Raw genomic sequence first — 12,805 nt, 5'->3', positions numbered from 1 at the left:
GTTTATAAACTATATAATCTTTTTGCATGATGTTGTGACAAAATAAATAAAAATAAATAAAATAAGATTGTTGATTGTCATGTTGTAACTTAACCTGGAAAGGAGGTGTAAGCAGTTAGCAGCAGGCAGTGGTGAAATCCAGGTTTTTTTTTTACTACTGGGTTCTGTGGGTGTGGCTTGGTGGGCGCGGTGCAGGGGTGAAATCCAGCAGGTTCTGGAGAACCAGTAGCGGAAATTTTGATCAGTTCGGAGAACCGGTAGCAGAAATTTTCAGTAGTTTGGAGAACCGGCAAATACCACCTCTAGCTGGCCCCTGAGTGGGGTGGGAATGGAAGTTTTGCAATATCCTTCCTCCCAGGAGTGGGGTGGAAATGTAGATTTTGCTGTATCCTTCCCCTGCCATGCCCACCAAGCCACACCACACCCACCAAGCCACATCCACAGAACCCGTAGTAAAAATATTTGGATTTCACCACCGGCGTAGTGTGGCTTGGTGGGCATAGCAGGGGAACGATAATGCAAAATCTTCATTCCCACCCCACTCTGATGACAGCCAGAGGTAGCATTTGCCAGTTCTCCGAACTGCTCAAAATTTCCGCTACCAGTTCTCCAGAACCTATCAGAACCTGTTGGATTTCACCCCTGGCGCCAGGGTTTGTAGCTAACTGCTTACACCTCCCTTCCAGGTTAAAGTTGCAATATAATATAACAACAGAGTTGGAAGGGACCTTGGAGGCCTTCTAGTCAAACCCCCTGCCCAGGCAGGAAACCCTACACCATCTCAGTCAGGTTATCCAACATTTTCTGCAATATGACAATCAACAATCTAAAAAGAGGACAAAAAAACCAAAACAGGGTACTTGTACCAAGACAGGGTACTTGTGAGTTTGCTGTTGAAACTAAGAGATGCACCACAAAGGAAAGTAAATCCAACTGTTTTTCTAACTAATCAAGACCTGAATACATTCTGTAAGACAACATCAAAGTGTAAGGAATACAAATGTAGTAATAATGACAAGTAAAGTTTCTTGAAAATATTCCAGCCGTACTTGAGGAGATAACTATTCTAACTTATGAAACTCAGCCTTAATGAAAATTCCAGAAAGCGTTCATTAATGTATATGCAGACTGCCTATGCTCTAATAAATGATCTAATGACAGCTTATTTTGCAATATTATATTTTCAGAGAAAAAATTTAACCAAAGCAGTTTATGGCTCTTTGAGGTGTCATTTATAAATAAGGATGTTAAAACTGACTTACTGAAGGGTTTGTGAAGGGTTAACATTTTGTTGTTCATCATGTATACATTTTGGAATGTGGGTAGCCAGCATATACAAGAATACAGGATGAAACAAAGTTGTAGCCCTTGAACACTGTTGCATTTGCTTTCTAGCATAAACGCATATTCACACGAAAAGCCAATGATGTAATTACTAACCAATTATTGTGCCTTGGAGATTAATTAACCAATAATGAAGTAACACGTATGTTAGGTGAGAAATGAGAAACTAAGAAACTATATAAACTTTGTCTAATGTTCAGTAAAGTGCTGTTGATTCTGGACATTGTTTGCTATAAAGTCTGATCAATCATCTTCAGCCTTCGGGCCTTCGCAACAATTTACAACAAAATGCAGCAAAATTATGTCTTATAATTTACTGTATATTTGCATGTGAGAACTAACCACTCTCCTTGTTTTATAATTATTCTTGAAAGACTATTTAACTTTATAATTTAATTTCTTATGGTGAGACCAGATGAATCTCTGCTATCCACAGCCAAGAAACAGTGCAAATTCCTTTTCAGGATTTTGGTAAAGATTAAAAAGTATGACTGCCACAAGTCCACTACAAACTTTGAACTAGTCTTCTGCATACAGTGTTATATGTCAAGGCCAAGACATTTTTAAAATTGCTAATGCTGATACTTTCAACTATTTGCCCTCCGAAAGCCTGCATTTTAACATCTCCAAATATTTCCTAATTATCTGGATTAAAACAAATGCAGTAGGAACAATACATTTGGGCAATTAATATCATCTGAATATAAATTGGGGCATTGGAATATTTCTGCATAATAATGAAATCAAATGCAATAATGTGATTTACTTGCCAATTAGTACATAGAGCAGGGAAAAATGGAGACATCTCTTACCCTGATTCAAACTCCCTGGCTAAAAGTTTAGATGTAAAGGTTTGACATTTCTGCAGAGGAACTTAATTTGCTCATAGGGAACAAACAGAACAAATCTTTTAATGGAATCAATTCTTTTGATATTTCATCAGGAAGGGCAGTAATACAGGTAGTTCTCAATTTATGACAATTCAGCCCAACATTCCCCTTGCTAAGCAAGACAGTTAAGTCTTGTCACATCCGAGTTTGCAAACATTTATGCCAGTTAAGCAAATCACTGCAGTTTTGAAGTGAATCATATAGTTAAGTGACTCTCCCTTATCCATCGACATTTGGAAGTTTACAAATGGAGATCAGCTGACCACAGAGCACTGCAACCATCATAAATACATGCCAGTTGGCAAGTGCCTAAATTTTGATCACATGATCATGGGGATGCTGCAAGAGTCACATTTTTTATTTTATTTCATTTTTTTCACTGTAACATTGAAAATTCATTAAACAAATACCTGTAAGCAGAGGACTAATTGTATGGACTTAATTTGTCCTTCTGGATGTCAAGGTTCCAGGAAATGAACCCAACCAATTCAGCAACTCAAGTCTTGAGACTTTTCGCTTTCTCAAAGAATTGGTTTATTGAATACATCCTTTCAGCACAGTTGAAAAACAAACCAGCTCTGGTTATTTCCCACTCTTTCAAAAATGAAAGATTAGACAGCTTCCTCCCTCGTCATAGGTCACATTGTGACCTCTTCCAGTCTCTGGCCAGCATCTGTTATGATAACCTTGGTTCCCACAACATAGTAAGTTGCTGTATGTCTGTATGTTGTATTCCAAAGTTCCCACCTTCCCCCAAAGTGTGCCAAGCTGAGAAACAGAGAAAATAGCTGCTACATGCCTGATCCGTTTCAAAGTTGACACCTCAGTAAAGCTTTTTCCATGTTCCAGTTTATTTTGTGCGGATCTCTTATGTCGAGCCACATCAAAGTCTGTACTGAAGCCCTTTCCATAGTCTTCCAATTTATACAATCTTTCTGCTCTATGGATCCCTTAATGGATATAGTAAGGTCTCTCCTCTCACAGAATCCTTTTCCAGACTCCCTGTAGGAGTCTGTACATCCTCTCATCGGAACTAAGAGAACTTTTGAAATGGAAGCTTGTACACACAGAGCATTTATAGGAGCTTTCCTGTGCATATCCTTTGATGCATAGTAATGTCTCTCCTCTCATATCCTTTTCCACATGCCATTCAGTTATGTTGTTTCTCCCCTCTGTGGATTTTCTCATGACTATTAAGATTACCCCTGAAACGGAAGGTCTTTCCACACTCTGTGCATTTATATGGTTTCACTCCTGTGTGAATCCTTTCATGATCAGAAAGATGTGTTTTCCGAACAAACTGCTTTCCACACTCCATGCACTTAAATGGTCTCTCCCCTGTATGGATTCTTTTATGAGAATTAAGATTTCCTTTTGAAATAAAGCTCCTTCCACACTCCAGGCATTTATATGGTCTCTCCCCTGTGTGACTCCTTTGATGGATAGTAAGTTCTCTGATTTCAAAGAATCTCTTTCCACACTCCCTGCAGCTATGTTTTTTCTCCCTTCTGTGGATCCTCTCATGGTTATCAAGACTGCTCCTGAAATTGAAACTCCTTTCACTCTCTATGCAATTATTTACTTTCTCATCTGTGTGACTCCTTTTATGAAAATTAAGTTCTCCTATTAAAACAAAGGCCTTTCCACATTCCTTACAACTATACAGTTTCTTCCTTGCGTGGATCCTTTGATGGATAGTAAGGTCTGTCTTCTCACAGAATCCTTTTCCACACTCCTCCCTTCTATGGATCATCCCATGGCGATTAAGATTGCACCTGAAACGGTAGTTCTTTCCACACTCTGTGCATTTATATGGTTTCACTCCTGTGTGAACCATTTCATGATCAGTAAGATCTCTTTTCTGAGTGAAACATTTTCCACACTCCACACAGCTATGTTGTTTCTCCCCTCTATGGATCCTCTCATGGCGCTTAAGATTACGCTTGAAACGAAAGCTCTTTCCGCACTCTGCACATTTATATGGTTTCACTTCTGTGTGAACCCTTTCATGATCAGTAAGATATCCTTTCCGAATAAACCGCTTTCCACATTCCATGCACTTAAACGGTCTCTCCCCTGTATGGATTCTTTTATGAGAATTAAGATTTCCATTTGAAATAAAGCTCTTTCCGCACTCCAGACATTTATATGGTTTCTCCCCTGTGTGACTCCTTTGATGGATGATAAGAGCTGTGTTCTCAAAAAATCTCTTTCCACACTCCGTGCAGCTATGTTTTTTCTCCCTTCTGTGGATCCTCTCATGGTTATCCAGGTTATCATGGTTATTCCTGAAATTGAAACTCATTTCACTCTCTATGCAATTATTTACTTTCTCACCTGTGTGATTCCTTTTATGAAAATCAAGTTCTCCTATTAAAACAAAGGCCTTTCCACATTCCTCACAACTATACAGTTTCTTCCTTGCGTGGATCCTTTGATGGATAGTAAGGTCTGTCCTCTCATAGAATCCTTTTCCACACTCCTCCCTTCTATGGATCATCCCATGGCGATTAAGATTGCACCTGAAACGGTAGTTCTTTCCACATTTTGTGCATTTATATGGTTTCACTTCTGTGTGAACCCTTTCATGATCAGAAAGATAACTTTTTTCAGTGAAAAATTTTCCACACTCCATGCAGCTATGTTGTTTCTCCCCTCTATGGATTCTCTCATGGCGCTTAAGATTACGCTTGAAACTAAAGTTCTTTCCGCACTCTGTGCAGTTATATGGTTTCACTCCTATGTGAGCCCTTTCATGATCAGTAAGATATCCTTTCCTAATAAACTGCTTTCCACATTCCATGCACTTAAACGGTCTCTCCCCTGTGTGGATTCTTTTATGAGAATTAAGATTTCCATTTGAAATAAAATTCTTTCCACACTCTAGACATTTATATGGTCTCTCCCCTGTGTGACTTCTTTGATGAATGGTAAGAGTTGTGTTCGCAAAGAATCGCTTTCCGCACTCCCTGCAGCTATGTTTTTTCTTCCTTCTGTGGATCCTCCTATATAAATGAAGAATTCTCTTGAAACAGAAGTTCTTTCCATGCTGTTTGCATTTATATAGTTTCTCATCTGTGTGAAACTTTTTATGAAAGTTAAGCTTTCCTATTAAATCAAAGCCCTTTCCACATTCCTCGCAACTATAAGATTTTTCTGCTACCTGGCTCCTTTCATATTCATTAAGAGTAGCCGCACTTCTGAAGCTCTTTCCACATTTTCTGTATATGTTAGTTTCTCTGTTCAGTCTAGAATCCTTCCCCAACTTTACAATGATATGTGGCTTGTATTTCATCTGAAATTTCTCAGGTAAAGTAACCGAAAAGAAATGATGAGGTGTGGAGGATTCCTGTCCTCTATCTTCTGAGTGGCTTCTCTCTTGTCTTTTTGAATTTACTTGATGATCAAACATCATTTCTATTTCATAGCTTCTTGTTTGCAGTGGCATTAACCTTTCCTGCTTCTTATTCTCATTCTCCATTCCATCATCTGCTTGGAAGAAAAAAATAGAAATCCCTGTTGAAATTTAGAACCGTTAGGGAGGAGATAACATCTTGTGTGGTGAGGAGAACCAACACCCCCATTTTTCTGTAGGTGATTTGGCCGGTGGATGTCAAGTTTGGATAGCTGATTTTTTTTCTAGAAGAACTGGAGATTGTCCACATATACTTTATGCATCTGATTTTTGTAAGCAAACAGCAAAACTTTTCATTTGTGCAGTTGTTTGTGATCAGCTAAAAGTTCTGGGTTCCATCATGTGCTGAACCATAAATGCAGCCTTATCAATTGCTGGATGGCATTCGCTTCAGTACATTTTAGAAGAATATCATAGCTTGGCAGCTTTCTAAATTATTTTTTGTAATCTATTGCAACATACAGGCAATAAATTATTTTAGAGTTGTTTTTGGAAAACTTTTAAATGTTTGTGAAACTGATTTAAAATTTATGAAGTTAGTTAGAAAGAGCACCCTGTCTGGGAAAAATCTGTCTTGTTTATGTATGAATTGTAAAGCCAAACCTTGAAGGTTTATTACCAGAGCACAAGATAGCTACTTTAAAGGAATGTTTGACTTTTACTTATTTGAAATTTTTGATCCTTTTTATCTCTTTACTGAAAACAGAGGTTAATAACGAAAATCAACAAGTCCCTCTGGAGACTACTGACAAGGGTTCACTGAAATTACAAATGCAGTTGGATGATACCATTTTAAACTGAAATGTAAGATTTTTGGAATCACTTCAGGGAAATTACAAGTAGATTTGAAATATGATAAAAATTTGAAGAGAAAGGAAAAGGAAAGTAGAAACAAATATGTGATTGAAGAATGGTCCGGAGGAAAAATATATAATTGCCTTTTCTGATTATTGGAAAAATAATGAGTTATTTCTGCTGATGCTGAATTGTTTGGAATGGATAGTGCTTCTTGTAGAAATATTTAATAGGGTGTTGAACAAGACATTATGTAGGGATCTGGTAATGTTTAAGTTTTAAATTCCTTTTTTGCAGTTTGTTAAAAGAGGGATGTGAAAGGCAGACTAAATGGAAATGGGAACTGTATTAGTACCTACTTATATTAGCTTTATTTTTTACTATTTCTTTGCTAATTAGTAAGATCAGATGATTTAGACATGATTTATAGAATATTGGGTGATGTATGGAATGAAGAATATTTTGGTTGTATTATAAAAGACAGCGATGAGTTGTTAACATTGAACATACATGCTGGAGGTGAAGGGGGAAATTTCATATACATGGGTGTTTCTGTTTTGTAAATATACAGAGTGTGTGTGTATATATATATATATTTAAATTCCTTTTGTGTAATTTATCTGCATAAGATACCGTATTTTTCGAACTATAAGACACACTTTCCAATACCCCCCCAAAAGTGGGTGAAAATGCCTGTGCATCTTATAAAGCGAATGTTGTTGGGGAGGGGAGGGGGGTTGGTGCGGTGGCAGCAAATGTCACAGGTGGGGAATGCTGATACCTTTGCTGCCAAACAGCTGATAGGCTGTTGGATCGGCCTCCCAGAATACAGCCCATCAGCTGTTCTAGGTGGTGGGGATTGCTGCTCCTGATCACCACCATTCAGTGGCAGTGATAGACAGTGAGCAGTGGTGGCATTCCCTGCCTCCTAGAACAGCTGATGGGCAGTATTCCGGGAGGCCAATCCAACAGCCAATCAGCTGCTCAGTAGTGAAGGCTTCAATGTTCCCCAGTGGCAGCAGCAGCTCAGCTCAGCTGACCAGTGGTGGGTGCAACAGAGTGGAACCCTGATGAGTCATGTGCTGGGGCTGTGATAACATGCTGAAGCTGGCCAGGTTGTTTGCTGCAAGGATGCTAGGCAGATGAATACTGGATGGATGCTGGGAAACAGAGGCAGATTTTTTTTTCTTGTTTTCCTCCTCTAAAGCTAATGTACGTCTTATTTTCTGGAGCATCATATAGTTAAAAAAATACAGTAATACTTAATAAAATTATGTCAAAATAAACATCTTCTGCTCTAAAAAGTATGCCAATCTGCATTACAGGTATGCCATTAGCCATGAATCCAGCTTGGAGATGTTGGGTGCAAATTGTTAACTAGAGAATTCTTACGATATCCAAGGGATTTTTTCAGCTGGAAACCACATTAAGAGTTTGTTGTTGATTGGAAATCTGGGGTATTTCCGAAAGTTATGGTGAGCATTTCTAACAAGACCTTAAGTACAGAATATTGCCTTAAGTAATGTGGGTGCATGATCTTCCCTGTTTACCTATGACAGAAATAACTTTCCCCAATTAATGGAACCCAGAGCAAAGTAGAACCTTACCCAGGGCAGACATAATCCTAAAAGCCTCCAGTGAGACTTCTTTGCACAACTCTCTCTGGCCTGAATCCAGCAGTGCCCACTCCTCTTCTGTGAAGTCCACAGTGACCTCCTCAAAGGGATCAGAGCCCTAGAATGAGAATGTTCTTTAATAGACAATCCCAGAAAAGATTTGTACATTTTCTCTCTTACTGCATAACAGATCTTTACAAAAACGAAATGAGCATTTTCTTGGAGGAAAAAAAGTCCTTGTGGCTGTAAAGCCCCCAAATCCCTCTCCTTAATACTGGTAGCTGGTGTTCTTACTGCACAAAGCATGCCTGCATCCACATTTTTGAACAGCAACAGCCATTGCAGAGCCTCCTGGTGCATTGGAATAATTCAGCAAGGATTTGTGGAACCGAATCCGTGGACTAAATTGACTTCGGGAGCAAATCCTACATTCTTTATAAAACAGGACACATCCAATAGGAATTTCTTCTCCTCCCTTTCAAAATGTTAGAAATGTGCCTGGAAGTCTTAATGCATTTGAAGAGCATTCTAAGAGCTGTGGTAGCACAGTGGTTAGAATGCTTCTGCTGACTGCCAGCTGCCTGCAATTTGGCAGTTCAAATCTCACCAAGTTCAAGGTTGACTCAGCCTTCCATTCTTCGGAGGTCAATAAAATGAGGACACAGATTGTTGGGGCAATATGCTGACTCTGTAAACTGCTTAGAGAGGGCTGTAAAGCACTGTGAAGTGGTACTGTATATAAATCTAAATGCTATCTACTGTATATAAATCTAAATGCTATTGCTACTGATGCAGTCATGTTGAGGTTGAGGATTTTTCATGGAAAATCTTTTCTAAAGACACAATATTTCTGTAGCAGTTATGCTATTCCAAAAGTTTCAACTCGTGGGATTATTTTTTTTCAACTGGTTTACTCATTCCTCTATTACAAAATATTAAGCAAGCAAATTACATTGCCTAACAGCCTGTCAGGCTGTTATTGTTTCTTGTTTCTATCTCCAAAATGACCTTGAAAGTTCAATGAATGAGACTCATTCTGAGCAGGATAGTGTGTTCAACTACAAACTCAGCATTTGGCTAGACTGTAGAAACAGCTCATGAACAGATGGAGTTGAATTCCGCCGCTTTCAGAAGAAACCTAGTTACCTGTTGTAGTGTTCCAAGCTGGATACTCCTGAAAAGCAGCTCCTGAGTGCATCGATTTCCTCTTTCCCAGAAATCTGCTGAGATCTCTCTTGTGAATGGCTCCTGAATCTGAAAAAGAAGCCTTGTTTATAATCCACATTCAAAGGACTGTATTTATGTTACTTCACTTGTCTTACCTTTGGAATTCCCCAACACAAGTCCAAGTGAGAGAATTCAAAGATTCTGATTTGAAGGTAGCTACTATTTCTGGGTAAATGTCTTGCATTTTTGTGAAATGTTTCATTTATTCCCTCTTTTTATTCTGATCAGGAGTTGCTTATCTTCTCCCTTTCTCATGATAGCTGTGGCCTTTCCTACCTATGCCTATCTCTTCCTCCAGGAATCTTTTCCTTTAGATTTAGGAAATTTTGTCTCTTGATTGTGAAGGAATTGATCTTCCCTTCCTTTTCTTGGGCTTCCTTATGCCTCTTGCAGTGGAAAGACCACCAACCTGGCAATTCAGGGACAGACCTTGGGATGAACACCCAAGGTGTTGGGACTGAGAAACACTTTACATGTTTGTTCAGTCTGGCTTCTCAAGCATTCCCACAGACCATTACATTATACCATCATGATCATTATTTTAGCCATTGTCTATCGACTGCAGGATGAACGTCTGTTCCGCATATTTTCAACCAAATATAAACATGCCAACATATGTTCTCTAGATATGTTTCCAGTGGCTATTTATAAAGAAGAGAAGCAGGCAAGTAAGAATTTAAAATAAGATTTGCTATGTCATTAATGAGAATGAGTAGTTTGAAGAATATCAGCTGAAATGGAACAAATCCTTCATTTATGCATTGAAGGAAAGGAAAGCAGGGCGAAGAAAGGATTCTAGCCTCCTCCCTCAAACTCTTGGACTTCCTTACAGCTCTGAGGGCGAATTTCTTTTTCCTCCAAGAGGAAACCGAAGCATTTTCCTCAAGAACAATTAAGTTCTCAAAATATTAATAGTTCCAAGACATGCAGACATATTTCTTCTGAATGTCTCTTATTTCTTACAGAGGCTGTTAAACACATCAGCGTCCCATGCATCGCTCACGGTTAACTCTTCTCACCTGCCACCCCTTTCCGGGCTGCGGGGCGGCTGCGGGGCCGAGGAGGCAGCCTTCGGCCAGGGCCACCGCCTGGGCGCAGCTCTCCGCCCCGCACTCCCTCAGCCAGCCCGACAGCTCCGGGGGCAGCAGGGCCAGCAGCTGCTCCAGCACCACCAGGTCCAGCATCTCGGCTTTGCTGCGCCGCTCGGGCCGCAGCCACCCCCGGCACAGCCCGTGCAGGCGGCTACAAAGCGCCCGGGGCCCCTCGGCTTCCAGGGAGCCGCAAATGCGGAGCCGCCAGCGCTCAGCCTCGGAGCTGCGGGGCTCCTCGGGGAGGCCGCTCGGGCCGCCGCTCCTCGCCTGAAGGGTAGCGGGGGCTGCTGCTGCTGTTCCCGCCCCCGGAGATCCCTGGGCTTCCATTTGGTCTCCGACTTCAGCGTCGCCCAAAGGCCTCTTTCAGTCACGGCAGAGCCTCCGCCACCGATCGCCCCTTTCCCGCTTTCGGGGATGGGGGAGAATGCGGGCTCCGCTGCCTCAGAGTTTCTGCGCCTCAGCAGAGCAGTTGCAAATCGTTCCCGCCAAAATTTCCCGCGCCGTCCTGGCCTCACGGAGCCTGGATCACGGAGCCCTCCTTCCTAGAGAGGCAAGACGCTGTACGCGATCGTTGTTTCCTCCCCTTGACTAGAGCGGCGTCTCCAACCTTGGCCACTTTTAAGATTTGTGGACTTCAATTCCCAGAATTCCTCAGCAGCAAAGCTTTGCTGGCTGAGGAATTCTGGGAGTTGAAGTCCACAAGTCTTAAAGCTGCCAAGTTTGGGGACCCCTGGTATAGGGTCTTCTGCCTGTGCAGGGGGTGGACTGGAAGACCTCCAAGATCCCTTCCAACTCTGTTATTGTGCTATAGACATTTATGTGGACGTCTTTTATAAGGAGGGTGGGGGCAATTATTTATGTTGAAATATAAGCGCATCATTGAACCAAGGCGCACTTCAAGGGTATGCCGTCCAGGAACTTGGAATGAGTTTAGGAGGCTGGCACACAACTGGGATGGGGATAGATGCGGTGGAGTGGCATATTCTGTTACAGCCTACCCTCTGGCTCCCGTAGCATCCTTTACCCATCACCAATGTAATGCATTTTCCTGCCCCATTGATCCACAAGTTAATCATGCCTGGACACCTGGGGTTTCTCTTCCTCAAAGTCTCTTGGAAATCCAGATGTGGTTCTGGGATACTGTGGAAGAAGGGGAGAGGTTTGGGGAAGGGCAATGGAAATGTGAGAAATGGAGTCAGCCTCGGGCAGAGGCCAGCCAGTAAATTTATTCACTTAATAATAAATAAGTAAATGCTTTGAGGAATCTTACTAGGTCAGGTTTTTTATCCCCTTTGTTATCTGAATCTCTATTTCCCTATGGTGATCTTACGGAGGTAGCTTCCTTTCTCTACAGAGTGCAATCTGCATTTTACCTGCCTAGTTTCTGTTTTCTTTTTCTAGTCTCTGCAAATCTTGACATTTTATTCACTTTTTCTGCTTTGCTGTGCCTGGCCAATTGATTCTTCAAGAGAATAGAATAGAATAGAATAGAATTTTATTGGCCAAGTGTGATTGGACACACAAGGAATTTGTCTTGGTGCATATCCTTTTCCAAGGGATTATAGATTTTTTTTATACAATTAAAAAAAATCATTTATACAATAAAAAAACCCATTCAGGAAATGGGTTTTCCTCCTAGGTGGACTGAAATGTGGTACTCAGTATTGCTGGCCATGACAATTGGGTCAGATATTGAAAAAAGAAAACACAGAGACAAGTCACAAGAGTTCATCAATTAAGTCCCATGCTTACAATTTCTTCTTCCCAAAGATGTGCTGAAGGGGTGAGGAAGGTTCTGCAACCCAACAAGACAGACACAAACTTCAGAGGATAATTAGAACTGCAGAAAAAACAATTGCTACGAACCTGCCTTTCATTGAGGACCTGTATACTGCACGAGTCAAAAAAGGGCTGTGAAAATATTTACAGATCTCTTACATCCTGGACATAAATTGTTTCAACTCCTGCCCTCAAAATGACATTATAGAGCACTGCACACCAGAACTAGACACAAGAAGTTTCTTCCCCAATGCCATCACTCTGCTAAACAAATAATTCCCTCAACACTGTCAAATTATTTACTAAATCTGCACTATTAATCTTCTCATTGTTCCTATCACCCATCTCCTTCCACTTATGACTGTAACTTTGTTGCTTGTATCCTTACGATTTATATTGATAGTTTCCTGATTGCTTATTTGTACCCTATGACTATCATTAAGTGTTGTACCTTATGATTCTTTATGAATGTATCTTTTTTTTAATGTACACTGAGAAGATATGCACCAAGACAAATTCCTTGTGTGTCCAATCACACTTGGCCAATACAAAATTCTATTCTATTCTATTGTAATTGCCATCCCAACTGCTGAACAAACCTTTTCCTTTGAGCTGATGTGATAGCCACACACTCCTTCCCTTCTTTCT

At 40.6% G+C, this 12,805-nt stretch overlaps 1 protein-coding gene across 1 annotated transcript; it reads right to left on the bottom strand.

Annotated features, from left to right (window-relative positions):
- Window positions 1-591: 591 nt before the first annotated feature.
- LOC131191771 (zinc finger protein 493-like) lies at window positions 592-10,979 on the bottom strand. The gene is made up of 4 exons (XM_058170230.1): window positions 10,307-10,979; window positions 9,207-9,314; window positions 8,052-8,178; window positions 592-5,723 (listed from the first exon to the last, which is right to left on the bottom strand). Exons 1-4 carry the CDS (start codon window positions 10,703-10,705, stop codon window positions 3,385-3,387), a joined length of 2,973 nt encoding a protein of 990 aa, XP_058026213.1. The 5' UTR covers window positions 10,706-10,979; the 3' UTR covers window positions 592-3,384.
- Between the last annotated feature and the right edge of the window lie 1,826 nt (window positions 10,980-12,805).

This window comes from Ahaetulla prasina, chromosome 2 (assembly GCF_028640845.1).
Source record: "Ahaetulla prasina isolate Xishuangbanna chromosome 2, ASM2864084v1, whole genome shotgun sequence".
In the NCBI taxonomy this organism is placed as follows: domain Eukaryota; kingdom Metazoa; phylum Chordata; class Lepidosauria; order Squamata; family Colubridae; genus Ahaetulla; species Ahaetulla prasina.
This window is presented reverse-complemented; position numbering and strand designations above follow the sequence as displayed.